The sequence below is a fragment of the Oryctolagus cuniculus genome, chromosome 16 (assembly GCF_964237555.1).
Source record: "Oryctolagus cuniculus chromosome 16, mOryCun1.1, whole genome shotgun sequence".
Lineage (NCBI taxonomy): Eukaryota > Metazoa > Chordata > Mammalia > Lagomorpha > Leporidae > Oryctolagus > Oryctolagus cuniculus.
In genome coordinates this window covers 6,091,291-6,118,824 of record NC_091447.1, presented here as the reverse complement: position 1 = coordinate 6,118,824, position 27,534 = coordinate 6,091,291, and the positions used below count along the sequence as shown (strand labels likewise).

The 27,534-nt window shown below is 38.1% G+C and overlaps 1 protein-coding gene across 16 annotated transcripts in view; it reads left to right on the top strand.

The window, feature by feature from the left end:
• DGKB (diacylglycerol kinase beta) overlaps positions 1-27,534 on the top strand; it is a 773,939-nt gene that overhangs the window by 307,764 nt on the left and 438,641 nt on the right. For all 16 annotated transcript variants that reach the window (XR_011382945.1, XM_051832536.2, XM_070059385.1 and 13 more), the window contains 2 exons: positions 3,130-3,203; positions 7,152-7,226. Coding sequence is in view for 15 of the 16 variants with exons in the window: in XM_051832536.2 (XP_051688496.2) it covers positions 3,130-3,203; positions 7,152-7,226 (149 nt within the window). In the remaining variant the exon portion in view is untranslated. The remainder of the gene's footprint in view (positions 1-3,129; positions 3,204-7,151; positions 7,227-27,534) is intronic.

Below are 27,534 nucleotides of genomic sequence, written 5' to 3'. Positions count from 1 at the left end.
TAGTTCTTACCTGAGTGACCTCTCTGATATCAAATTGTCAGATTGAATTAACTAACTTAAAAAATTGTATCTGTTAGTACCTACATGTTTTCTTTATCTGAGACTATCTAATTTGGAAAGGGATTGATTGTAAATGAGTATGCCCATATTCAATAATGAGGGAGTACAACATAAACTAATATACAGAGTCTATTCTGGGGCTTGTGATCAGGTTGCTTAGGGACTGTGGACATCAACAACTTAGGTGAAAGATAAAATGTCTCCTTGTGCCTGATTCTATCAGTATCCGATTCTGAGCCCCCTGGGCATTTGTCTGTCCATTAAATACAATCAGATTTTATAGAATGTACCAAGGAAATAGCAAAAGTAAGTACCCAACAAACCATAACAGTGCCTTGAATAAGACAGTCACAGATTTGTCTCTGGTTAATGAGGTTTACAAGTAGGATATCTGGAAAGACAACCCCCTGTCTTCACCAGCAGTGGCAGTGCCATCCTTCTGTTTCCTGTCCTCACTGTGGCATCTTCAAGGTCACTTTCTAGTTAAGCATGGTTGCTTCTGCTTGTGATCTTCAGATTCCATGCAGGTGTCAGGAGGAAGGCTGGAGGTCCTCATTCTTCCTTTTGGAGCATCTACCTTGAGTTCCTACAGAATAGTTCCCTCTTGGTGTACCGGGGCTGATGAAACACATTACTGTACGCTGGATGGGACCAGCAAGGTCTCCTCCTAGCCTGTGAGTGACCAGCATCTCATCAAACGCTTATGTGACCTTGACTTTATATGCCAAGAGAAAAAGAGAAGAGATACATCTGCTCTTCTTTTTGTAGGGCGCCAATCCCATCCTGCATGTCCCATCCTCACGTATTTGTCTAACCCCTGTTATCCTCTGAGGCTCCATCCCCAAATGCTAACAGTTACACTGAGGCTTGGGGCTTTAACATCAGAATTACAGGGGACACAATTCTGTCCACAGTGACTTCCAGTGACATCTCATCAGATAGAATCAAAACACATTTTTCTACTTCTTTAGGAGATACCGAGTTACACACACACACACACACACACACACGTTCTGTAAGCAGTAACTGCAACTTCTAAAGTATAAATATGATGGGAACATTAAATCTTTGCCCAGGGTTCTTTAACTCAGGAAGAAAAGGAATATGGGAATTGAGTGCCAATAGCAGCATCAGTCACTAAAATGCCATTGCTTTTTATCAAGACTATTACTGAACAAAACAGTTAGTTATTTTTAACTTACTAGACTTGAAAATGACTATGGAGTACTGAAGGTCTCTGGCTTTCAAACCTAAGAATTCTGTTGTGGGGTTGGCGTTGTTAGAGGGAAGGAGAGACACAGAGAGAGATCTTCCATACACTAGTTCATTCCCCAGATGGCCGATACGGCCAGGGCTGCGCCAAGCCAAAGCCAGGAACCAGGAGATTCATTCAAGTCTCCCAGATGGTTGGCAGGAACCCAAGTACCTGGACCATCTTTTGCTGCTTTCCCAAGTGCATTAGCAGGGAGCTGGATCAGAAGTAGAGCAGCCAGAACTTGAACTAGAGCTCATATGGGATGCTAACATTGCATGCAGTGGCTTACCCTGCTGCACCACAACCTCATTTTAGCCACCATGGGTAGACATGGTATGAGTTCCAATCCAGTAGCAGTAGAATGGACTTACACTATTAGGAACTTTAGGTGCATTGGTTGTGCACATCTGGTTCAAGGGAAAACTGGGAAGTTCCTGCAGAAGTTGTCCCAGCTGAGTTAGATACAAAATTGGGGATAAAGAACCATTGCCTTCTTTACAAAGGCTAGTACTACACAGGCTGTGAGATGATAGATGTAATGAGAACTAGAAGGTGTAGGGTCAAAAACTCAAGACTATCTTCACCTTCTTATTTCACTAATGTGAAGGTTTTAACATTTTCCCACTGCCTAGACTCATTAGAAGAATGACATTTTGCTTCAGAGGTGGAGTAAAATACGTTGGTAAAACATTTTAACTTACATTGTTTAAACAGACAGGAAGGAGGAGAGTGATATGGTGGAATGGTTGTTGTTAATTGTTTCATTAAATATTAAGGGTTACTTTCTACACAGGAAATAAGACCACCATCAGGATTCTTGGAGCCCATTTTCCAAAAGAAGATTGATCTAAAACTTTTCAACTTAATATTTAGAGGGATCCTTTATGCTGCATTTTTTTTTATTTTTATTCTTCTTACCCAGCTGTATTTAGATGGTAGCATAGTGAATAGGAATATTTTGATTTTAAAAGTCTACCTCCTAGCGTTGAGGTCCAGTAAAATACAAGCCTGCACTGCTGGACCTAAAGACAACTCTATCCAGTGACAGCATAAGTTTATTGCTTTACTACTTTATTTCCCTTGTTAGCAAGTTTTAGCGCTAAAGGTATAGCTGCTTATTTCTTAATTTATGGCACATTTTCTCCACACGGGTCTAAGTGCTACTAGATAGGCCCTATGTCTTGCTTGTTCTGCAGAAAAGTCAGTAGGGATGAAAGCAACACGTGGCCCATAGCGCCTGCACAGTCAACTCCTGGGAAGTGAAAGTGAGGCCATATTTAATGGAAGTGTCGATGTGATTAGCGGGTATGCACTCAGCACGCCAGGAAAGGAAGTGTCCAAGGAAGGTGGTGTGGACAGGGACTCTCGGGTGAAAGGAGCCTCATGCCATCTCAGAGAGTTTGTGCTTCACCGCTGTTTAGTGAGATGGATTTCATTCAGACCATGCAGCTCTGAGTTAGGGCTCTTGTGTGAAAGGAGGGCTTGTCTATGATCTGGTCTCTTTCTTTGCATCTGGTCGCTTCCCTTCAAATTCTTCACATCTTTCTTGTGGCTGGTTTATGCGTTGTTCCACAGACCCTGATCCTTGTTTTCGTGCCACAGGTATTACAAACCTTACTCCACTTCCTAACTCTCTTCCTGTCTGCTCTGTTCCTTGCTAACTCTGCCCATATTTGCAGAGGGAATGTTCCTGTTGGTAATCCTTACAGAAGGAAATGTCACATTCTTGAAATCGCAAATTGCTGTTTTGTGACTTGGAGATGACGTGCAAAATGCACCTAATAGTCTGTATGTATATCCCAATTTTTTTCCAGATCACTCCTGTTCCTGGTACTCACCCACTTTTAGTTTTTGTGAACCCCAAAAGTGGTGGGAAGCAAGGAGAACGGTATGTTCTTTAAAATTATCATTGTTTTCTATCTCAGATATTCATTGAGATCGACCAAAATTAAGATAGAAAAATGTTTAAAATGTTACTCCTTTAAATGTTTAAAAAGTTACCTATGTTGATGTTGACTATAGGTTGCTAGCATCTGCACGAAATATATTGATATGATGGCTCTTCGTTTTATAGCTGAAATTTTCTTCTAATGAACTTCTGTAAATATTCTTAGTTTCCTAGCATGAGCGCTACCCCAGCTGTCACCCCTAGCCCTTAGCAAAGAGCTTCCCATTCAACCTGGCTTCATAAACGCTGTTGAATAAAAATGGGTTCTCTAAGTATTTCTAGGTGATTTGAGGTAAATCATAAGGATTTACCTCATGATCATAAGCACTAAGGGACAGAATTTATACACAGCTTCTAGGCAAAATATATTGGGATAATTTTCTGCATGTAGATTTTGGGGAACATGATGCCATACTTCCTGGAGAAGTACAGTCTATTTCATCTGCATTGTCATGTATCTCAGTATTCTAGCTGTAACATGAAATATCACTTTGTAACAAATTAGGGATTAGATAATGATATTTAATGAACACATGAGCTTCACCACGTTGAAGAGTCAATCTCACGTCTTATTTAAAAGAACAGTCAGAACAAAAGTGCAGCTGAACTGGCCAGGTGCTTCCTAGATGTCTTTCCTAATCCCAACCAGAAATTGGCCAATGGATTAAGACACCCAGGCAAACACTATGACAGGAAAACAAGTTTCCTCTGTGGCTTGCCAAAGTTGAAATGTTATCAAAAATCATGACATTTTGAAAAGTAACTTCCATCCTGACCATTTAACTTCTAAACTTATTTCAAGAAAAGGAAGGCTATTCTTCATTTTTCTATCAACAAGAAATTGTTTCTTTTTAAAAATGTTTTCCCTTTTCTTAATGTACAAGTCTCTGTCTTCTCTACTCAACATGATAGAAATTATTTTTATAATAGCTTAATAACTGCACTTTTCACTATGTGGTATCACAAAAAATACCAGCCTTGCTTATAGAGATTCAAGATAGTAAGTAATTTAATCGTACTAAAATGACTTCTTCTTGATGACTTTAACTCTGTCAGTTGTGTGTATTTGAGGTAACTTGAGAAAAAAAAAAAAAAACTCAAGAAGTGCTTCCCAAATAATTAGATAAGACAAATATATGTTGGAAGTTAGAGACAAATGGAGTCATGAGAGAAAAAGAATTAAAATATGTTTTCAGAGGAACAGAAATCCCCCTCAAATTAGATAATATTAATCAAGTAGAATGGCCCTGAGCTGGAATCTGCCTTCTTTTTTGTTACAGGACACATTTTTTTTTAACTTTTATTTAATGAATATAAATTTCCAAAGTACGGCTTATGGATTACAATGGCTTCCCCCCCATAACGTCCCTCCCACCCGCAACCCTCCCCTTTCCCATTCCCTCTCCCCTTCCATTCACATGAGGATTCATTTTCAATTCTCTTTATATACAGAAGATCAGTTTAGCATACATTAAGTAAAGATTTCAACAGTTTGCTCCCACACAGAAACATAAAGTGAAAAATAATAGATGATTTTTTAAATGATGATGAAATCAGATCAGACCTATTGTCATGTTTAATCCCAGTGAGAGTCAAGTTGGGAATTGATAATTTCTTCTTTTTTTTTTTTTTTTTACAGAAGATCAGTTTAGTATACATTAAGTAAAGATTTCAACAGTTTGCACCCCCATAGAAACACAAAATGAAATATACTGTTTGAGTACTCGTTATAGCATTAAGCCTCAATGTACAGCACATTAAGGACAGAGATCCTACAAGAGGAGTAAGTGCACAGTGACTCCTGTTGTTGACTTTACAAATTGACACTCATGTTTATGGCATCAGTAATCTCCCTATGCACCAGTCATGAGTTTCCAAGGCTATGGAAGCCCCTCGAGTTCTCCGACTCTTATCTTGTTTAGACAAGATCATAGTCAAAGTGGAGGTTCTCTCCTCCCTTCAGAGAAAGGTACCTCCTTCTTTGAAGACCTGTTCTTTCCACTGGGATCTCACTCACAGAGATCTTTCATTTAGTTTTGTCTAAGTTAAAAAAACAACATACAGAAGGAAATTAAATTTGGTGGGTAGAAAGGGCACCTCTGAGTATTCAGATATGCCCACCCCCTTGGGTTTTGCCTATTATACACTGACTGGGACCATTCAAAGTTGAATGAAACATAAATACATTTGAAGGGAGATCTATTATGAAGAAAACATAAATTTCCCAGCATGCACCATTCACTGTGGGTTACAACTCAGCATTTTCCTTTCCAATCGTTTTTGGCCATCTTCTTGACTTTGATCAGTTAGAGATGTTGGAAAAGGTCACCGAATTCTATACTCAAAACAAAGTTTCCCATTCAGGTCCACAGGTGTGAAGAAGTATTCACATATCACTCATCCAGACAGCAACTCCTGGGCCAATACAAACTGCTAGGCACAGGGATAAAAGATAACAAGACACAGGCATGCCGGGAGGCAGGCTTCTAAACAGATATGTTGCAATGCCATATGGTCAGTGTTAAACTAGAAATGTTTAAAGTAAAGATGCTAAGGAAGTTCAGAGGAGGAAATAGCCATCCATGAAAACGGCGGCTTTTGTATTGGTTCTGATACAAATAGATGTTTGCCAGAGGAAGGAAGGACAAAGACAGATTTGAGACGGGCAAGGTGTCAGCCTGGAGGAGTTTTTCCAGGTGAAAGCTGAGATGCCCTGTGGCCGTGTTGAGAAGATGTTTGAATTTTCTCTTGTGAATAACTTGACAGCAGCAGGAACTTTTGTGCAACTGCACTTAAATAGCAGTATAGAGCAGGGCTGGATCGTCAAGATTGGATAGAGCTGGCTGGTGAAGAGTTTTCAGGCCTGCTGTAAGGCAGTGAGATAAAATAGCCAGGTTTGATGGACATTAATCAGTACAAAGCACAGGTTGTCCAGTAATGGGGTGTAGGTGCCAGAGAAAAGAGAGTACTGAGGACGACTCTAAGATAATATAAGTCAAGTGCGGGGTTCATTGCAGACTTAGAGGTGAGTTTATGTAAGAAGATACTACAAAGTGAATTTGGAGAATTTCCATCAGCAAATATATGAATGTGTTCATAAAATATACAGTAATGTTTGCATGTACATGCAAACTAATTTAAAAAAAACTAAATATATCCCTTCACTTTTAATGTTTTGTCTGAGAATGTCCACCATATGGGATATATATGTACTGAGACACATTTTTGTTGCATTTGTGATACAAAGATTGATTTACTTCAGGAAAAGAATGAATCCTTGCTATGTGCCTGTTGGGCCTTTGAGAATTTTGTGGACTGATTGCTGGAGATAGTTGCTTATGTGAAATGATTAGACTAGGTGAGGCTCCATTAACTCATCTGATGTGTACAATTCCAACGTAATATATTCCAACGAGATATTTTCACTATCTGTTCGATTGGCTCAGTAACCTAATATTGAGTTCTACAGAAAGTAGGATCTATTTGCAAGAATCTGTTGAGAGATGATATCTAATTTTACACTGAAATATTTACAAATATTTATTTGAAATATAATTGGTTAAATCATGTTCAAAAACAGATTAGAGAATATACTCAATGAATATGTATACTTAGAATGCAAGCATTACATTATTTCTAACATAAAATATTGCTACTAATATCTTTTTTTTTCCCAAAAGAACCATTGGTTGCTGTTGAACTATTAAATATATAAGAACATGCACAGATTTCAGTAATTGTTGGTACTAATATAAACTTATCTTTTCATTCCATTTATCCAGGAAATTTTGAAGTACCCTCATAAGTATAAAACTAAGGAAATTTGATTTACTTAAAAATATTAGATATCACTAAATTTCCTGGTTTTCCATATTTTTACCTTTATAGAATTTACAGAAAATTCCAGTATCTACTAAATCCTCGTCAGGTTTACAGTCTTGCTGGAAATGGACCGATGCCAGGGTAAGTCCAAGGATAATATCATTACTATTAACTCACTTAATAGCAGCTAATTAAATCAGCAGCCTGATGTATTTAGAAATAATCTTATTTTAATGCAGCAGCCAGATCAGTATATAAAATAAATTGAATGTCAACAACATACGATAAAACAATGCAGACTCTGTCTTTCCAATTAGCCAACAGTTCATTTCAAACACATTTCCCTTCTTTGGAAACAATGGGGAACAATGCAAGTACCACTCAGTAATACAACACACACACAGACACAAAGTGCTTAAAGTACTAAATCAGAGGTTTGAAGAACTTCCCTCCTTTGTTTTACTTATTAATCTAAAATATAGATTTGCTGAAGAGTAAAGGGAAATCTAGTTAGCAAAGAATAGAAACCGTAATATGATTTTTTCATTTACTACTTACAAAGTGGAATGAATGTTACTCTCATACTTTATCACTGATAGATAAGATGTAGCGAGATAAAAATTTTTAAAAGCATAAACCATATGCTTTTGATGTCATAAACATGCACAGAAACAAACTGTCACTCATTTGGCCTGGTTAATTCCGGAGTGCCTCCTTTTTCCACTGACCGCCTTTCTCTCCATGGACATGAGGGTAGGCCAGAGAGCACTGCAGGGACAGGAAGTCCTAAAAAACTTTATGCATGCTTCTTCAAATAAAAAGTATGATTTCAAGTGAGCATGACAGGTCCCTCTCAGCGATTAGAGACAGTCTGGAATTTGTACTCTTGTAAAAACTCAGAATAAAATTGAGACCTCTGTGCCCTATATGAAATAAATATTCATGAAGTACAATTATTTAGCATAGGTTTCCACATTTCATTCATCCCTTTCTTCTACTCCCTTGCTGCCTGCAGTCAGGGCTGAGTTTCCAAAGCCCACGCAGTGGCCAGTGGTTGTCCCCAGCTGCAGAAGGAGGGCTTGCCACCGGGGGTTTCATTCAGAACCCTGCCTGGGTCGGCTTCCAATGGCAGAATCCACAGGAGCATGTGCAGCCCATTGCCTGAGTGAGCCACAGGCAGAAAGCCCCCGTGCAGATGAAGCCAAGTTCACATGCAGTCTAGATAGGTGCTCAGAGCTCAGCTTCAGGAGGGCTCTTTTCCTTGCCCTTTGTTATTCTGTGGACTTCAAAGGGGCAGCTCTTATTCTGTAGGATTAAGAAATGTTGCATTCAAAAGCTTAGCCATTTCAAAACACCTGTAGATCCACCTCACCATGTAAATCCACAATGCCTCTTACTTCATGAGCAAACAGGTCTCTTGGTCTACTAAACACCAGCTTGATAACTTAACCTCTATGTGTCTCGTGTTTCCGTATGGTTACACATAGTTCTTGCCTCATAAGACAGGCTGACGTTCCATTGACGAATGCCTGTGACGCAAAGAGCAAAGGGCTTTCCCCATGGTATATCCTCAGTCAGGGTTACTATTTATCAATAGTATTTCTAATAGTAATTAATAATTAATAATAGCATAACTAGTTTGGGGTTTAATGTGAATAGACAGCGATAATGCTGATTTTAGCTTTGATGTCTCTTTTCATTTTTTTTGTGCCATTCTTTAGAAATATCTGCATGTTTACTTCTATTCTTCCAATTTTAGGCATCCTTTTACCTCTATTCTATTTTTGTTTTTTACTAAAAATATTTTATTCAAAATAATTATAAATATTTATGCTGTACAGCGTGATATTCCCTTTTTTCTTTGTGTTCCTGGAGGCATTTTTAAAATTCTGTTTAAGATTTAACAATTCATATTAGATATATATATAGAGATAGATAGATATAGATATATACACATATATACTATTTCTTTTCTTGAAAATGGAGATTTTTTAAATCACATAATGTGGGATTCATAATAAGCATTAAGTGAAAGAAGAAGGATATATATTTTCATGTAGACCATAAAATTTAATGTAGACAATATTTTTAACTATCTATAGACCAAGTAATAGGATATGGACATGGTTTTTATACTCTATATTAACTTCCATATATAAGAGAAAACATGCAATAGTTGTCTTTCTGTGTCTGGCTTATTTCACAAAATCGATGGAACTGGAGATCATTATCTATCTATACCTATCTATATATATTATCTATCATTATCTATCTTTTTTTGTTGTTGCAGAAAGTACACACTAAATATTTTTGAGAATTTAGATAAAGACTTCTTTCAGTCAGTGTTCCACCTAGGAATCACCTCTGTTTAGGCATATCTTCCCAAATGATCTAATATATACACATAAAGTAATTGTGTATCACATATTGATATCTAGACACATGTGTGTTGGATAGATAAGTAAATGATTTTTACATAATTTAGAATGTAGACTTGCATCTTTAACCCAAAAACATGATGACATTGTTCCATTTTAGTAGATACTGATCAGTTCATGATCTATAAAAGCCGCATGGTATTCTAAAAATTTTCATAACTATTCCATTATTGATGGAAATTATATGGTGCTTTTTAATTATCCAATATGCTAAAAACTCTTGTCAATTCATCTGGGTTATTTTCAAAAATTTTCCAAATATTTTCATAGACTAAGTTGCTGTAGTTGCTATATTTTTAAATTATAATTGTGTCAGGTTCCACCAAATAGCTATCCAAAAATTCATATAAAACTATAACCACAGCAACAGTACAAAATGCTGCTCTCCAGCAACTTCCCTCAAATTGCCTGTCTTCAGTTCTACTTTTGTCCATTGTGATTGATGGAAATATATCCTTGCCATTTTTATTTGCATGTATCCAATCAATTGTAAATGTAAACATGATATGAATTTATTTTCCTGTGACAGAAATGAAATCTAGCTTATCTTCCCAAATGTACTTTGTTGGAAACTTATGAGATTGTTCATTGAATTAGTGAAAAAATGAAGAATGATTTTTCAGAAAACACAGAAATCAGGACAATTTGAGAAATCAGAGTAGCAGATATAAGAGGGTGAAGTCCTTTGCGACTACAGTTGAGTGCAGTAATAGTGGATGTTCTTGTTTCACTCCTCACATTTCAGATCTCAGAACAAACATATCCCCTGGTCCACCTTTTTTCCCTCATGCTACAGTCCCAGCTGGCTGGGACATGTTGACTGACAGTCCAGTGGTTTGTTTCCTCAAAGCCAATGTCACTTCTATACCCTGAAGACAAAAGGTTAATTCTTGATAGGATTTAACCACAGGTGTCCATACTGTACAGTCCTACAGCTGGGTTGACCAATATCCCTTCCATAAAGAACATGTAAAATGAGAAAAGTTATGGTGGTCAACATACTGCTACTATTAAACATAGCTGAAACACAACTCCTGACTTCCGACAGTGTAGACAACCCACAATTTAATGCAGTTTGTTCATCTTCATGCCCTGGGTTTCTAAAATCTTTGGTATGGCCTTCTATTTCCTCTTCATCCATAGAGTCTCAATATACAAAAATGTAAGGAGAAAGCTTCACATTTAATTACAATATGAATTAATTAAACTATGTTTCTAGTAATAAAAAGGATGACACACATGGAAATCTGTAATCCTGGTTCTACAGCTGGTTGGAAGTTACACCTGGAACTTAGGATATGTCTCCTGCCTGTATGTCAGCCAGCTGGAAATGTTTGGTGAAGTGACAGAAGTGTTCTTAGGTGGTAGATCTGAGACTTTGGTAGCATTGTTAGTGCAGAATTTGTCTCTCATTTACCTTCACTGATATGTACATCAGTGCATCTACTAAGGATTTCCAAGTCTCCCAGGTACTTGATTTTATTATACTTCCTCTCACCCTAGGTCTAGCACTGGTCTCTGGGCAGAAGTATATTTTCAACATTTTCTTTTCCTTAACCATAATGACTAGCAGTGCTAGTCTGTCTCAAAATCTTGCATCATAAATTGAAGGCAGGAAGAGAAGCCCTGAGTTACCTATGATCTCTATAGAATGAATGATCTAAAAAACTCTATTAGGATATAGTATCAAGATTGTGGGTTGCTAATTACCCTAGTCAACCTAGAAAATACTAACTAAATTAATGATAGGAGTTCAGATTCTCCTAATGGTGTCTGTTTCCATTTTATATCATCAAACCAATTACTTTTTTGGTAATCAGATGTAAACATAATTTTTGCCTGTTTGTTCAAGTGGCATGAAGAACCTCAAAATGCCCAGATAGCAGTTTCAGCTTCTCATTCATTGAGAACTTTTTTTTAATTTACCACTTTACATTTTTAAAAATATTTTTATTTATGTATTTGAGAGGCAGAGTTACAGACAGAGGAAGAGATAGAGAGAAAGGTCTTCCATCCTCTTGTTCACTCCTCAAATGGCCACAATGGCCAAAACTGGGCTGATCCAAAGCCAGAAGATAGGATCTTCTTCAGAGTCTCCCATGCAGGTGCAGGGGCCTAATTAAGCACTTGAGCTATCCTCCACTTCTTTCCCAGGCCGTAAGCCAGGAGTTGGGTCAGAAGAAGAGCAGCCAGGACACAAACCAGCGCTCACAGGCACAGCATTAGCCTATTACACCACAGCGCCAGCCCTGATTTTAAATTTTTTACTACTTTTCAAAATTTATTAATATATATAACAGATTTCATGAAGATATGATTCCAAGAATACTGTCTTCCATAATAGCAGGTTTCTCTTTTTGGTTTTAAACTTCTAAACTGTATGGGCTCAAAACCAGAGGGATGGGAAGCAATGTTTGCAAATGGATATATTAATCAATGCTAAATAGCCGAACAGAACCAATTAGTAAATATCATTTATACACACACACATGCATGTAATATGTACTTATAGAGATAATATATATAAAAATACATTGATTATATATATGTGTGTGTGTATATATATATATGCACATTTAAAGGAGAGAGAAAGGAAAGCAAGATAGAGAAAGAGAGCTGTTATAGGTTGGCAAGTCCAAAATTTGCACACTTAAAGTGCAAATTTCCTGGCTTGAAAGTGAAAGCCCACATGTCTCTCTATGACCAAGAAGAGTTGATGTTCTAATATGCTGGAGAATTCTCTGTTATTCAGGGAAAGGTCCAAGTCAGCCTTTTGTTCCAATCAGACCTTTAACTGGATAAGACCCACTCGTATTACTGGAGACAATCGGCCTGACTCAGTCTTCTCTAAATATACTCTATATTCCCATCTAAGAATACTCTCCTAGAAACAACCAAAATATGTTTGGTCACATGTCTGGTCACCTTGCAGCCCAGCCAAGTTGTCACATACAAGTGGCTATCATGGTGGTTTTTAAATAAAACCGTAAGCTTCATCACTCAAGCTTTACCTTTTAGCCGTGAATTCTGACATGGGAAAAACAGCACCATGTCACTTGGTGCCTATATTAGGCTGTTGGATATAATGTAGCATTTATGAGCTCCCACTGACTCCATGATTCTCTAGTATGGTACTTCAGTGTTATACTTGACCAGTTGCATTTCCATGAAGAAATATGTGAGCTGGTATCTAATTTCAGGGACATCAACTCACCATCTTACTTTTGTCTCTGTTAAATGTGCCCTTAAGGACAGAGCAGTCTGTTGAGATTTCATTATAGTGCATTTAGTCAGTCAGTTGACGTGGCTACTTACAAAGGCATCATGGGAAGAAAAGGAAAATCCCAATGCTATAACACATATTTAGTGTAGTCGTGACAAATGGCTTCATTCCATGGTAGACAGGATCCTGTAAATTTAGCTGCTCCTAAGTAGGTGGCTGGGGCCCTTGAAGTGCAGTTCCATATTTGAATCCACTAATTTATTCCTTTGATGATAAATGTACCCTAAAGTTACTACCTTTGTGTTGAAGATATTCATCTCTTTCGTAATTCACCTCTGCCAACATAAACATAAGCCTTTGAACATTCCCTGGATATGAATAAGAATGGTGCCTGTTAAAACTTCGGGGCACTTATAGTTCCAGCTATCAGTCCATACTGAGAAACTCATGAAATTCTCCTTTGACTGCCTGATCTCCCTTGTCTGGAATCTGAAGACATGAATTGTGTGGATGTAGGGATTGGAAGAGTAGTTACCAGAGGATAGACAGAATATTAGTGGGTGGAATGGATAGGGAAAGGTTGTTCAGTGGGTACTGGTTAGACAGGAGAAATAGTTCTGGAGTTTCGTCATAAAACAGAGTGACAATAGATTATGACAATAAATTATATAATTCAGACAGTTAGAAGAAAGGATTTTTGATTATGTTCAGCACAGCATTTTATGGGACAGATGCAGTTACCGTCATCTTATCATCACACAACACTCACCAAAACTTCCCAAGGTAACCCATAAATGCACACAATTCTATGTGTTAATGAGCAAGGAAAATAAAGCAGAAGTTTTACCTCCCAGTTCTCTGCTGAATGATTTCTCAGTTTTTATAAGTTTTAGGAAGACCTTTCCTGAAGTCAAGACTATTGAAATAATCTTATGGCCGGCGCCGCGGCTCACTAGGCTAATCCTCCGCCTAGCGGCGCCGGCACACCGGGTTCTAGTCCCGGTCGGGGCGCCGGATTCTGTCCCGGTTGCCCCTCTTCCAGGCCAGCCCTCTGCTGTGGCCAGGGAGTGCAGTGGAGGATGGCCCAGGTGCTTGGGCCCTGCACCCCATGGGAGATCAGGAAAAGCACCTGGCTCCTGGCTCCTGCCATCGGATCAGCGCGGTGCGCTGGCCGCAGCGCGCCGACCGCGGCGGCCATTGAAGGGTGAACCAATGGCAAAGGAAGACCTTTCTCTCTGTCTCTCTCTCTCACTGTCCACTCTGCCTGTCAAAAAAATAAATAAATAAATAAAATAATCTTGTGTATTTTCTCTCAGTACTTTTGTGTTTTACTTGATATTTCCAACCTTTAATCTTGGAAAATTTCACTTTGGCCACACCAATTGTCTTACTGTTTTCATATACATCTCTTTGCTGTCATCCTGTCTTTATTTTCTTTTCCTTTTCTAATACTTTGTTCATAAAAGAAGTGACTTTTTCTTTTTGATATATTGAATCTATCCCTAGTTTGAATTATCTGGTAAATGTTAAAATTTTCCTGTCACTTCATTTTTAGTTTTTAATTGTTTTCAAAGGCAGAGCTCAGTATTTGTAGTTGGTTTCCATTACATGGGTGCTTCACAAAGCTTGTGTAAAACAAAAACAAAATAAGTTTATTTTGGTGCAAAAACATGGTAAGGCCATGCATTTAAGGGGTCTTCCAAAAGTTTCAAGAAAAATATGTCTAATGAAAAAATTATGCTTAGACTTGAAAAGCTTTTTGCCCCAAACTAAACTTATCTTTTAATTTCATTTTCCATGAATTTCTGAAACACTCTCATCAATCTATCCATCTATATCATATCAATCTGTCCATGGATATGAGATATCCATATCTCATCATCTATCCATATCTTTCTCAGATCCTGATTCTTTTGATTCAAGGTTTCTGAAATGAGTGTGATAAAAATGGTTTCTTTCTTGGTGGTGCATATTGTAATACAATAGAATGAAGTCAATATGAATGAATTTTAAATGAATTAAAGTAAATGTGCACATCTCCAGCTGTATATCAAATCTGCATGGTAATGGGACTTAAGAAAAGTTAATGTCAAAATTTTTATTTACCCATGTCTTGCTTATCCCCTTTGGTTTCAATGCTTCATGAAAGTACAGATGGTTTATTTTCATATCATAATCAAAAATTTTAAGTAAGGTATCTATGGTATTTGTTGAATTGAAATAAAATACAAGATAGCTTTTAAAAATTTTAAATTATTTTCAAAATTTTTCAGCATAATTAGGTATAAGGAATATCTGGTGATAAAGGTGCTTTTTAGAAAATTTTGGTTTCATCTACCTGAATTAAATGCAAAACAAATAATTTAAAAATTGAAATGTAAGCATCAACCTAGAGAGTCACATATTCCAAATACCACACATATTTCTGTAATACAACCTTGGAATATCTTTTCTTATTAAAATAAATTACAACCTAGAAAATGCATGATAAATTGTACAGATTTTGTTAATTTTGTAATTTAAAATATCATTGTGTATGAGAAATTTTCTGCCATATTTTATTTAAATTAAGCCTCTTTTGAATCAGGATTGATGGCTTTTTCTATGGGACTCTTGGAGTCACATGAGAGAGATGAACAGAATCCTCAAGAGCCTGAGAAAATGTTCACTAATATTCAACCTACCTCTACTGGAAATTTTCAAAACACAGTGGGTTTCTGCACTGATGTATTAATGAAGCATTTAACTCACCACGTCTTGTGATTAACCATCAAATCTGAAGCAAATGATGCTCTAAGGCTCCCTCTCAATTAAATGTGCAAGTATCATTCTGCCTCTGCTTTGCTCACTTAATGGTTGAGTGTGTAAATTGATTTATGCTCTTAAATTAAAGGTCTGCAGATTAATAAAAGTAACAGAAAGTGAACTTGCTGCCATAAGCAAGCAAAGTCACATAGTTGCTCGCCTTACAATGAATGCCTCCATTTTGGGCCATGTTTCATCACTGTGTGCCTAACAACAAATGCAGTACAGCTTCAAAGAAGTTTTAAAATCTGAAATTTTATTATGCATCATCTCACAGAAAAAGAGAAGAAATGTTTGGCCAAATAGCAGTTAGGCCAGAAATCTCTGTGTCACTGTTTAGAAGCCATTGCTTATTCTTGAACCCTCTTAAAAAGGAATGGATTCTCCTGAACGGACTAACAAAAGTAACCAACTAATTTGAATATTTCCTGTCATCTTTGTTTTACTCTGTTCTGTCTGCATTAACAATATACCTGAACCTGGACAATTCATAATCAATACAAGTTTCTTTGTCATAATTCTGGAAGCTGTGAAGTTCAAGAGCAAGATGCCAAGAGATTTGTTGTCTGGGAAGGGTTCACTGTCTGCTTCCAGAATGGAACCTGCTTGCTGCATTCTCATTGGGCAGGAAGGGTTCAGGACGTGTCCCCATGTGGCACAGAGCGTACAGGAGCTGGGTAGTTCTCTGAAGTCCTTCATGAGAGCACTGCTCACACTCAGGAGGGTGGGTCCACATGGTCTAATGACCTCCTCCATGCCCTGCCTTGTCATTGCAATGCATTGGGGATTAACTTTCACCATGAACTTTAGAGGGACATGACATTCAAACCACAGCATTCTGACCTTGTCTTCCCAAAATCCATGTGCTTCTCAAGTTCAAATGCGTTCATTTCATCCCTGTCATCCCCAAAGTCACAATTGTTCTAGCACCAACTCTGAAGTCCAGAGTTTAGTCTTTCTGATATAAAGATCAAATACATAAGGGAGACTCATGGGACAATTCCTTCTGAGGACAGCTGCTCTCTGGCTGTGATGCTGTGAAATGAAACAATTTCTGTTGATTATAAATCACCTAGTCTAAAGTAATTTGTTACAGCAGCCAGAATGGGCTAAGTCAGAAATTGGCATGTGAAGTAGGATAGTGCTGTTAACAAATACACAAAACTGTGAAAGTGGCTTTAGGCCTGGGTAGTGGGTAGAAACCATAACGAGTTGGAAGATGAGAACCATCTTAGAACCTTCTATATGGCTGTGAACAGAAAGGTGATGGGAATATGGTGAGAAAGATCATTCTGCTGATAAAAATGAAGAACAAAGTATTGAAAACTAGAAAAAAAGACCATCTTTGGCTATAAAGTAGCAAACAATATGGCCAAATGGTCCATGGGCTAGTGTTTTGTGGGTTATAGAACTTGGGAGAAATGATACAGGATGTTTGACAGATGAAATTGCCAAGCACTGTGTTGGAGGTGTAGCATAACCTCTCTTGACTGTTTATATTTGAGATGCAAGAAGTCAGAAATAAAGTCAAGACAGAATGCAAACAAAGTGGAAATTCTTGGTCTGGCCATGTTACAAAGCTTTTACAAAGCATGTCTAGGATAGAATGTCAAGCACGTTTCACACGAACATTGGATGAGGATATTACTGTGGATGCAAGTTCCTTGCTGTTTGTCAAGATAATGGAAGGCTGGTGTTGAAGATATTTCAGAGGTCTTTGAAGCTGGGTGTTTAGGACAGAACAGGTTCAAAGGAAGAACCCAGGACACTTGGGTGTTACTTCCATGGCTGCCTTGAGATTCTGCTATCTTCATATCTGTACATTTAACCTTGCATTTACCAGGTGTTGATGGTGAATATATAACATGTGCAAACCATTTCTTAATATGTACCATCCACAATGACCTCTCAAGTATAGCACTGGTCATGTGGAATCCAGTGAGCAAACATATGCTGAAGAAGCATCCACACTTGATTTAAAATTCAGTAGTTAATTCTCTGTCCATACATCATCATTTAAGCTATAGAAAATCTTGTTGCATGTCACTCTTTACAGCCTGACTTTTTATTTCTATCAAATGACTCTTTCAGATTAATGTCCTTGTTCAATTACAACTTCTGTGTGTGCTAAAAAAAAGTGATAGATGTTAATATTTTGATACCATTAGCAGAACTTTAAAAAGATTAAATGCTTCCATTATTAAATCCAAGTGATCGCAATGCTCTAAGCAAAAATAAGTTTGTGGCAATAATTGTTTTAATTTAGTCAATTCACAGACCCAAAGATTTAATAATTCATTTAGTTGAAGATAAAACACTGATTATCAGTGATAATGCTGTAATAGTGTCTATGTAAAAGTTTAGCACTAGTTGGTTATTTGTTTCTCTGATGCTAATTTAAAGGCGGATTTTAATTGAGCACATCATTCTGGCAGAAGCATAGTTTTTACTTCATAAGAAACATACAAAACATCAATATATCACAGTTTCTTGTGAAAACAAGTTACCTATTCCACCCTTCCGATGGATGGTTCTTTGTTTTATCATGAGCAAGCCAGGTCATTTGATGAGTTTTGTCCCTGCCTGGTAACTGAATGTCAACCTGATTGTCAAGTTCTTTTTTTTTTTTTCCTTCGAGATTGTACTTAAAAAACACCAGTGCCATGGGGCTCTTTGGGTTTTTTCCTCTCTTGGAAGCCCCCCTCCATGCCTCTCTGGCCGGAGGTCTTTGACTCTAAGTCCTTTGAAATCTCAAAATAGAAAGTAAATAAATAAAGTATGGAAATGCTCAGTTCAGGGGCAGCCCTGAAGCCACCGTTTAGGACATTTGCATCCAGTATTTTAGTGCCTGAGATTGAGAGCCACCTCTGCTTCTGATCCAGCTTCCTACTAAAGCACCTAGGAGGCAGCAGATCATGACCCAAGTGCTTGGGCCCCTGAATACTCACGTGGGACACCTGAATGAGCCTGGCCCTGCTCTTATTGTTGTGGCCATCTTGGAAGTGAACAACAGATCTCTGTCTCTCCCCTCAAATTGTTTTTTGTTGTTGTTGTTGTTTTGTGTGTTTTTTTTTGTTTGTTTGTTTTTTTGACAGGCAGAGTTAGACAGTGAGAGAGAGAGAAAGAGACAGAGAGAAAGGAATTCCTTTTTCCATTGGTTCACCCCCCAAATGTCTGCTAACATCCTGTGCCAATCCGAAGCCAGGAGCCGGGTGCTTCCTCCTGGTCTCCCATGCGGGTGCAGGGCCCAAGCACCTGGGCCATCCTCCACTGCACTCCCTGGCCACAGCAGAGAGCTGGCCTGGAAGAGGGACAACCGGGGACAGAATCCAGCGCCCTGGGGTGCCAGCGCCACAGGCAGAGGATTAGCCTAGTGAGCCGTGGTGCCAGCCCAAGATGTTTTCAAAAATCATCCTTATAAAATCTATTGGATTCAATTAATTCCTTCTCCTTCTAATTCAGAAAACTACTAATTTTTAAGAGACAGAAAATGGCCAAACAACAACAAAAATTGCTTAATGGCCTTCAGTGTCTAAAGGCAAAATCACAACAAATTTAGTTTAAAGATCAAGTTGAGTTTTATCTGTAATTCTCGAATTGAGCAACAGTTTGTTCTGTAAAATAAGATGGAGCATTTCAATGCATTGAGCAGAGGCGTTTGGTGATATAGACAGAAATAAGGACAGAAAGTGGCTTGGTCAGTTTACAGTTACTTTCCTGATAGGGTTAAACAGAGAGGAATTCCTCATCAAAGTGGTTTAGGAACACTGGGCCCATCTGATTGACTGGACCCTTTCACGAGTTCAGCTTGCACAAGGAGGCTGGCATTCCTATTTGATCAAGCCTCTTTGAATTAGCTGAGGATTTCATCCAAGACAATGGCATCCCATGAGTTTGGTTTAATTTCATCATAACTTCTTAAACATTAAGTTATATTAATATCTATTTAAAAGATACTAGAAGGGTGACTGTTTTCCATGCACTAGAAAAAAATAACATTTTAACATTTAGATCTTTACTAAAGAAATTGTGAATAATATTTTCTAAATTATTTTAAATAAATATATTTTTAAAAAGCTATGTTTATACTCATTCAAAAATAACCCAAATGAAACTTGATATTTCTTTCAGCATTAATTTTCCAAGAATTATATACACTACTCAAAGAAAGGAAGATATTTTTATCACAACGCTGAGCCTGTTGTTTACTGAATTCTTATTCCTAACTCATTTTATCTAGGGAGGTTGTTAAAGTTATTTAATGAGGTAACACCACAGATTCCAGGTGCAAATCCTTCTTCATTTTCAGTCTTTCATTTGCTCTGCTGTGCCTTGTCTTTTTCTCTTTCCCTCTCTCCAGCTTTCCTTCTTTCACTTCTAAAATCCACATAGGGAAAAATGATGTTTTGAGGATTGCCAGGGATAATGAAATGAATGTTTCACTGGAATGTTTATTTTCTAAATACTCTGAATGTTCTTACTGGGGATGATAGTAACTGATTCAGGTTATGCAGAGCTCATAAAGATGAGTCCAGATTTCTTCTTTAGTCACTTTTCTACTTACCCTTATACAGTGTCACCTTCCTGTATGTATGTAAGTCTAAAGAACAATGAAATGTGCTCAGACAGGTGCACTTTCTCACTGACCTAAACTTTGGAAGTTATTGTTAAAAAAAGCACTTAAAATATGAGACTGGAGGATCCAAGAGTAGTGTTACTTTAAGCTGAAATGATGGAGGAGTCACATTAGATTTATGAATCATGACCAAGAAGTTGATGTTATCAATAGCCAGAGAAATGCACAGTAATACATTTATATATAATGAAATTAAATTTGGGGTGCATACCTTCTTTATGTGTGGCCTTTTTAAAATATACTGCAGCATATATACTCTGGTTTATCTTCAGATTTTATAAATTTTCTGCCTTTTAAAGACACTGCAGCAACAACGCTAATAGTAATAAGAGCACAGTATATATGTGTCTATTCTTGGTTTTCTAAGCAGCCATTTTAAAAACAATAGGAGCACCACAGACCAGAAAATCCAGCTTGATTTTAGTGAGGCAGTGGTAAAGCCATTTAATCTTGTAACTTCAAGAATAATATGTGTATATGCATGGATGAATATGAATGGAGCACAATGATAGAGATAAGTATGCTTGTTTCTGGTTCCAAATGCTTAAATCAGAATGCAGACCTTTCTCAAAGCAAGTTCTTGTCATAAACTATATTTTTCTAAGCACAGAGGAAGAAAAAGAAGAGGAGAGTTGATGACATACGATGAAGTCATTTTTAATCCTTCAGCCTTATGTTTCTTCAAAACAAAGGGACATGAATGTGGATAATTAAAGTGAGGATGCATTCACCAGGCATTGATATGCTAAAATATTTATGAATCTTACATAGATTTCCTCTAAGAATCAAAGAATATAATTTTTAATATACAACAATATGTGTACTGCTTAATTGCCACACTTTTATGTTATGTGTTCATTCTGGCTCCTAACTAATGTATCCACATTACATATAAATGGTTATATCTTATTTTCTTTAAATAATAGCATGCGAGGTTGGAAGATTGGAATCAAAAGAAATACTTACATATTGTGATTTAAAAAACTTGATTTTTAGACACTTTCCAAGATTCTTGAATAGATACGGTACTTTTTTTTCTAAGATAACTTCGTGGTGTGTTAAAAATACACAAATGAAAGTTCATTGATTTTCATCTTAACACTTCCTATAACGGATAGTAAGTTTCTGAATTAGCAGTGGTGTTACACATCACAAACCACCACCCACTTGTGTGTGTGTGTGTGTGTGTGTGTCTGACAGGAAATTTAACACGAGACCTCAGTTGTACGCTGCAGCAATGTGGGCCTTAGGGATGGTGCTGTACTCATCTTGTGTAACCGGAACTTTAAAGATTGTCATAGCGATGGGTGTGGAGCGAATACACAAAGAAAGCCTCGGACACAGAGCAACTAACCCTATAGCAAGAAGAATCTTTTTGAACTCAGATGTGCCAGAAAAATGATGAACTCCCTAGAGGAGCCAATATTATAATTACCAACATTGAAAACTCAGTCATCATCAAGATCTTTAACAAATGGCTTGAAGTTTTAATATCAAAAATGTCCATAAAAATAGCATAACTAAATATAGGAGCCAAGGCATTTTTTACAGGATCAATTTATTTTATTTTTGAGATGTTATATTTTTAATTTACATTATAGTCAAAGGCTTAATGTTCAACTAAATAAAGAGTTCAACAAATAAAAAATAAAAACATTATAGTTCAGCAGGGAAAATAGACAAGGGCTTTAAACAATAGTAAATGATGTTCAACTTCACTTCTAATTTTAAAATAGTCACAAAATCATTAAAACTATAGTAGGATATAATTCTTAACAGTGTGCATTTGTCAAGCAAGCAAAATATTTATACTTGTTCTTCAAGTGAATCTTTAAAAATTGATGTCAAAACAAGTCCCACAGAAGGGACATCTTTCTGGAATCTCCTGGTTCTCTTTGCTTCTGCCCTTGGCAGGGCCACAGTGAAGCGGCAGGCTCACAGCTGCTGGTTGTTGGAACCTGACTGGGTGAGAAGTCAGTGCCACTAAGAGCCCCAATTCCGGGCTGCAAGTCTCTTGGGTTTTCCTTTTCTCAAACCCAGCTGTGTTCCCACATGCCTTCTGTCTCCAGTACTTGCAAGCAGGTCTCCTGATGGGCCAGTGGCCATAGTTTCAGATTAGAGATAGGAGAACCCTACTCACTGCTCAACCCAGATATGCTTTTTACAAAATTCTCATTGTGTCTTTTCTGCCAGAACATGGGGGTAATAGAGTGACACAGGGACCAAAGACACACATGCACTCCTTGTCATAAAGTGAGAAGATAATCACTTCTGCAGTAACCCATGGGGAGTGCCATGTATTTACAAACACATTTTGTTTACCTGTAGGTAAATAGCCCAATTAGGCAGGTGGTGTTAGTTTCATTTTAAAGTCTGGCTGGCGCTGTGGCTCAATAGGCTAATCCTCCACCTGCGGCACCGGCACCCCAGGTTCTAGTCCCGGGCGGGGCGCCGGATTCTTTCCCGGTTGCCCCTCTTCCAGGACAGCTCTCTGCTGTGGCCCGGGAGTGCAGTGGAGGATGGCCCAAGTGCTTGGGCCCTGCACCCCATGGGAGACCAGGATAAGTACCTGCCTCCTGCCTTCGGATCAGCACGGTGCGCCGGCCGCAGTGCACTGGCTGCAGCAGCCTTTGGGGGGTGAACCAACGGCAAAGGAAGACCTTTCTCTCTGTCTCTGTCTCTCACTGCCCACTCTGCCTGTCAAAAAAAATTTAAAAAGTTCAAGGACTGAGACTCAGACTGATCCCATTGTTTTCCATGGTGACTCTGCAGTGAACGAATGAATGAAATAAGGAATGGATGAATCTCTAGGAAAAACTGCTTGGGTAGACTGGGCTAAGAGGTTGAGATCAGCAGAGGTCACTGTTCCCATCCATTTAGCAGTCTGTTTACACAAAGTAAGCTGCTTGACCGTCACGTGGGGCTTATGTTGGGGGTAGGGCTCTGCTGAAGGAGAAAGATGATAATTTTTAAAGAAAACACGAATGAGTAACAGATGAGACTTCATCATGGAGTGGCGGAACGATGGTGAGTCACAAGGATGATCAGGCTTTCTCTAGAAACCATAAACTCTGTGGAGGCCAGTGCCCCAGCTGCTGCCATGCGCTGAAGGGGCTTCCTGAAGCTTCGGTGCCCTTGTGTTCAGAAATCTGGATGTGATAGACGAACAGATAGGCAGAACTATAACTGGAAGGAGCTGGCTTAGGAAAGATTCAAAAACACGAATTTTTTCTATAATTATTCAAGAAATTTAAGCCATTATTTAAAATAGTTCTATGGAAAAAAGAAAACACCAAAAATTGAGTAGTTTTATATGTAAGTGCTCTCAGTTTTTAAGGAACTTACAAAAATATATAAATTCTTCCCCCTAAATAAGAAATGAAAGTTGGAGACTGTATACTTTTTTTTTTTCAGTTAAGAATTATTTTGTTTATTTGAAAGAACAAGATACAGAGAGAAAGAGACACACAGAGAGAGAGGTCTTCCATTTGCTGGTTCACTCCCCAAGTGGCCACAATGGCCAGAGGTGGGCTGATATAAAGCCAGGAGCTAGGAGCTTCTTTAGGGTCTCCCATGTGGATGCAGGGACCCAAGGACTTGGGTCATCCTCCACTGCATTCCAAAGTATTAGCAGTGACCTTGTCAGAAAGTGGATTAGCCAGAACTGGAACTGGCGCCCATATGGGATGCTGGTGCTGCATGCCAGGGCTTTAACCTGCTAAGCAATAGTGCAGGCACGCTATTTGCTTTGGGGGTGGGGAGACAGAGGGAGAGAGAGAGAGAGAAAGGAAGAGAGAGGAGAGGAACAGACTGACAGAGAGAAAGCTCTCATCTTCTGGTCCAACCCCCTGTTACCTGCAATGGCCAGGTCTGGGTAGGGCTGTAGGCAGAAACTGGAAACTCACTGCAGCTTTCCCACATGGGTGGCAGAGAACCAACTACTTGAACCACTGCCCATTGTCTTGCAGGCTGTACATTCATCAGGAAGCCAGAATCAGGAACAGAGCGGGGACTGAAACCTAGGTATATGGTTATGGGATGCAGATGTCTCAACTGGCATCCTAACAAGTGCTCCTGGCAGTATCATTTTGACAGAGAGAGAGCGAGAGAGAGAGAGAGAGAGAGAGAAAGTGATATTCAGAAGAAAAGTAGTTTTCATAAATACAGGTGCAAAACTTCCAAACTGTTAGCAAACCAAATCCAATTATCTACTTAACAGTCCTAACAATGACTCTTTTAGGTGTCTACAAAGATTATACCAATAACTCAATAATCCAAAACTTTAATTGTGTATTCTCACACCAGTCTATTAAATGAGACCAACCAAACAGTCATCTCAAAAGATTCAGCAAAATGTTTAATTTTTGTTCACAATACAAATTCTTACCCTTCAGGAAGTAGAATGGACATTTTATTAGCCTCATAAAAGATATCAGTAAAAAAATTGGAAAGACAAAGAAGAACAAGAATATTCCTAAAACAATATTATCCTATTATATCCAATATTATGTGCAATTTCTGTAAGTATTGCACTTAAATTCAGGTGTAAGATACAAATGTTGTCTACAAATACCACTATATGAAATATATTGGGATGTTGACCAAGATAATGAAACAGGGACATAAGTAACAATTATAATTATTTGAGAATCACTAGTAATACCATTGTAGAAATCTAAATAAACATGCAAAGAAAATAAAGGCAATTGATAAAATAGGAGCGATATGAATGTTTATAAAATGAGTTTATAAAAGTCAGATATAGTTATATGCATCACCAACAAAAGAAGAAATATTAATATTAGCAAACATAATTTTAATATGTTCAAAATATCAAGACTATAAAACAAAAAATAATATGTCTAACAAAACATGGAAGGCCTATAAGCAGAAAATTAAAAACTTTAATGATGGACATAAATTGAACAATCCTATATTCATGGATGAGGAAACAATTGATATTATATAGATGATATTCTTCCAAGACTGATATATAGATTTAATGCAGTTCCAATCGAAATAATTATTGGTTTGTCTTTTTCTTATTTATGTTTTGGTGGAATATGACCATTTAGCTTTAAAATTAATTTGGGTTGACAAAGAAGAAATTATAAGCTGCTTTATGTAAGGAGGTGCAGATATCAGCAAGCTGTAGTATTTGTAAGTGTGTGTTATTGATGTAGAGATGGACAAATTCATGAAAGGAACAGGAAGAGAATACAGAAAAGAAATGCATCCATGTTAGATTTAGAACGGACTTTGCATGGAAGAAAGTTGAATTATTCAGTAAAGGAGAAGATGGATAAAATTGATAGGAAAATTGATGCACTACAGGCAAAAGAAATGCAGGGAGGGAGAGAAGAAAGGATGGGGGCAGAGTAGGGAGGGAGGGAAAAAGGAAACCTGCCTCACCTTGCAACAAGTGAAGAATTTCTGTCTTGAAAATAAAGCTGACATTTCAGATGAGTGTATATGAATCCTCTCCTGAACTCTGCGTAAGCAAGATTTTCTTATGAAAGTCTGGTCGAGGTACTGGAGACCATAGAAAAGTTGGTAAATTTAAATGCATTAATACTACAATCTGGTTCGCTAATGAAAGTAATTAAAAAAAAAAAAAAAAAAACCTTTCAACTTGCAAAAGGCAATTTGAAAAATGTAGAAACTGGCCGGCGCTGCGGCTCACTAGGCTAATCCTCCGCCTTGCGGCACTGGCACACCGGGTTCTAGTCCCGGTCAGGGCGCCGGATTCTGTCCTGGTTGCCCCTCTTCCAGGCCAGCTCTCTGTGGTGGCCAGGGAGTGCAGTGGAGGATGGCCCAAGTGCTTGGGCCCTGCACCCCATGGGAAACCAGGAGAAGTACCTGGCTCCTGCCATTGGATCAGTGCGGTGCGCCGGCCGTGGCGGCCATTGGAGGGTGAACCAACGGCAAAGGAAGACCTTTCTCTCTGTCTCTCTCTCACACTGCCCACTCTGCCTGTCAAAAAAAAAAAATGTAGAAACTAAAAGGAAATGGAATAAAGGACAAGTATAAGAGTTTTATTAACTAACAAGGTGTGTGTGTGTGTGTGTGTGTGTGAGAGAGAGAGAGAGAGAGAGAGTAGGAAACAGGGACAGACAACATGAGCAGACATTTCTCAGAAAGCAAATTCATGAAATTAAGATGTGTGACAACTTTAGAGAAGATGCACTCAGTGGAGTTCACCTGTTGTGTACCAGTGCAATTCTCTGGGAAAGAAATTGGCATCACCTTGTACAGTTGTGTGTTAGTAGATCTTCCTATGAAGAATCCACTACACACAAGCTCCAAGAATGTATTTTTTTAATAATAGAAAACTAATCAGTCCAAGGCTAGTGACAGGGATGTCCAAAGGTAAAGTCAAATAAATGGAATTTCACAAGAAGGTAGAGACAGAAAGAAATTAAGCTATGGCATCCAAGAATCTCAGTAGCAATGCTAGTGGGGACACCAGAAAGCAGAATGGAGTGTGGATGATGACACAACATAATAACCAGCTCATTGCTCAGAAGAGTGCTTGGCTTTGTGAATGATTAAAACAGGTGCTAGAGGGAAAGGGTTCAGATATATGTGTAAGCTATTGGTAGTATTCTACCTCCTGTGTGGACAGTTGTCACACATTGTTTATTATGTTACACATAACCAATAGGAAAAAAACATTTGAAATGTGTCTGGCTGTACATTTATACTATATAAAGAAATGAATGAAAGTTTCATGTTTTGCATTTTTGGGAAAATTTTTGCTTATTTTGAAAGGCAGAGAGATGGGGAGAGGGAAAGAGAGGGAGAGAGAGCGAGAGTGAGCGAGCTAGCTCTCACTGCTGGTTTACTGCCCAAATGCCCACAACCACTGGGACTGGGCCTGATCAAACCAGGGAACTGGAATTAAATATAGGTGTCCCTTGTGGATGTCAGGAACTCATTGGTTGAACCATGTTGCCTTCCAGTTTCTCCATTAGCAGAAAGCTAGAACTGGAGACGGGATCTGGACTTGAACTCAGGCGCTAAGATGTGAGATATAGGTACTCCCAACAGCATCTTAGCCACTTTTGCCAGATGCCCCACCCCATGTCTTAATTATCCATGGCTATTATCGTCACATAATGAGTTTTGGTTAATTTTTATACAATTTCTATTATATTGATGCACTGTTGATGCTACATTGACAAATTATTTCTTTAAAGGGCGCAAATGCAGAGTTTGTAAAAATAATCTTAAAAGATAGCTAGATAGAAATGAGTGGGAAGGCTTCACAGAAGACCTACATCCCCTGTGAACCTACGAAAGTATGCTCCACTCACAAGGAAATAGGAAAATGTGTTTTTGGCAGGG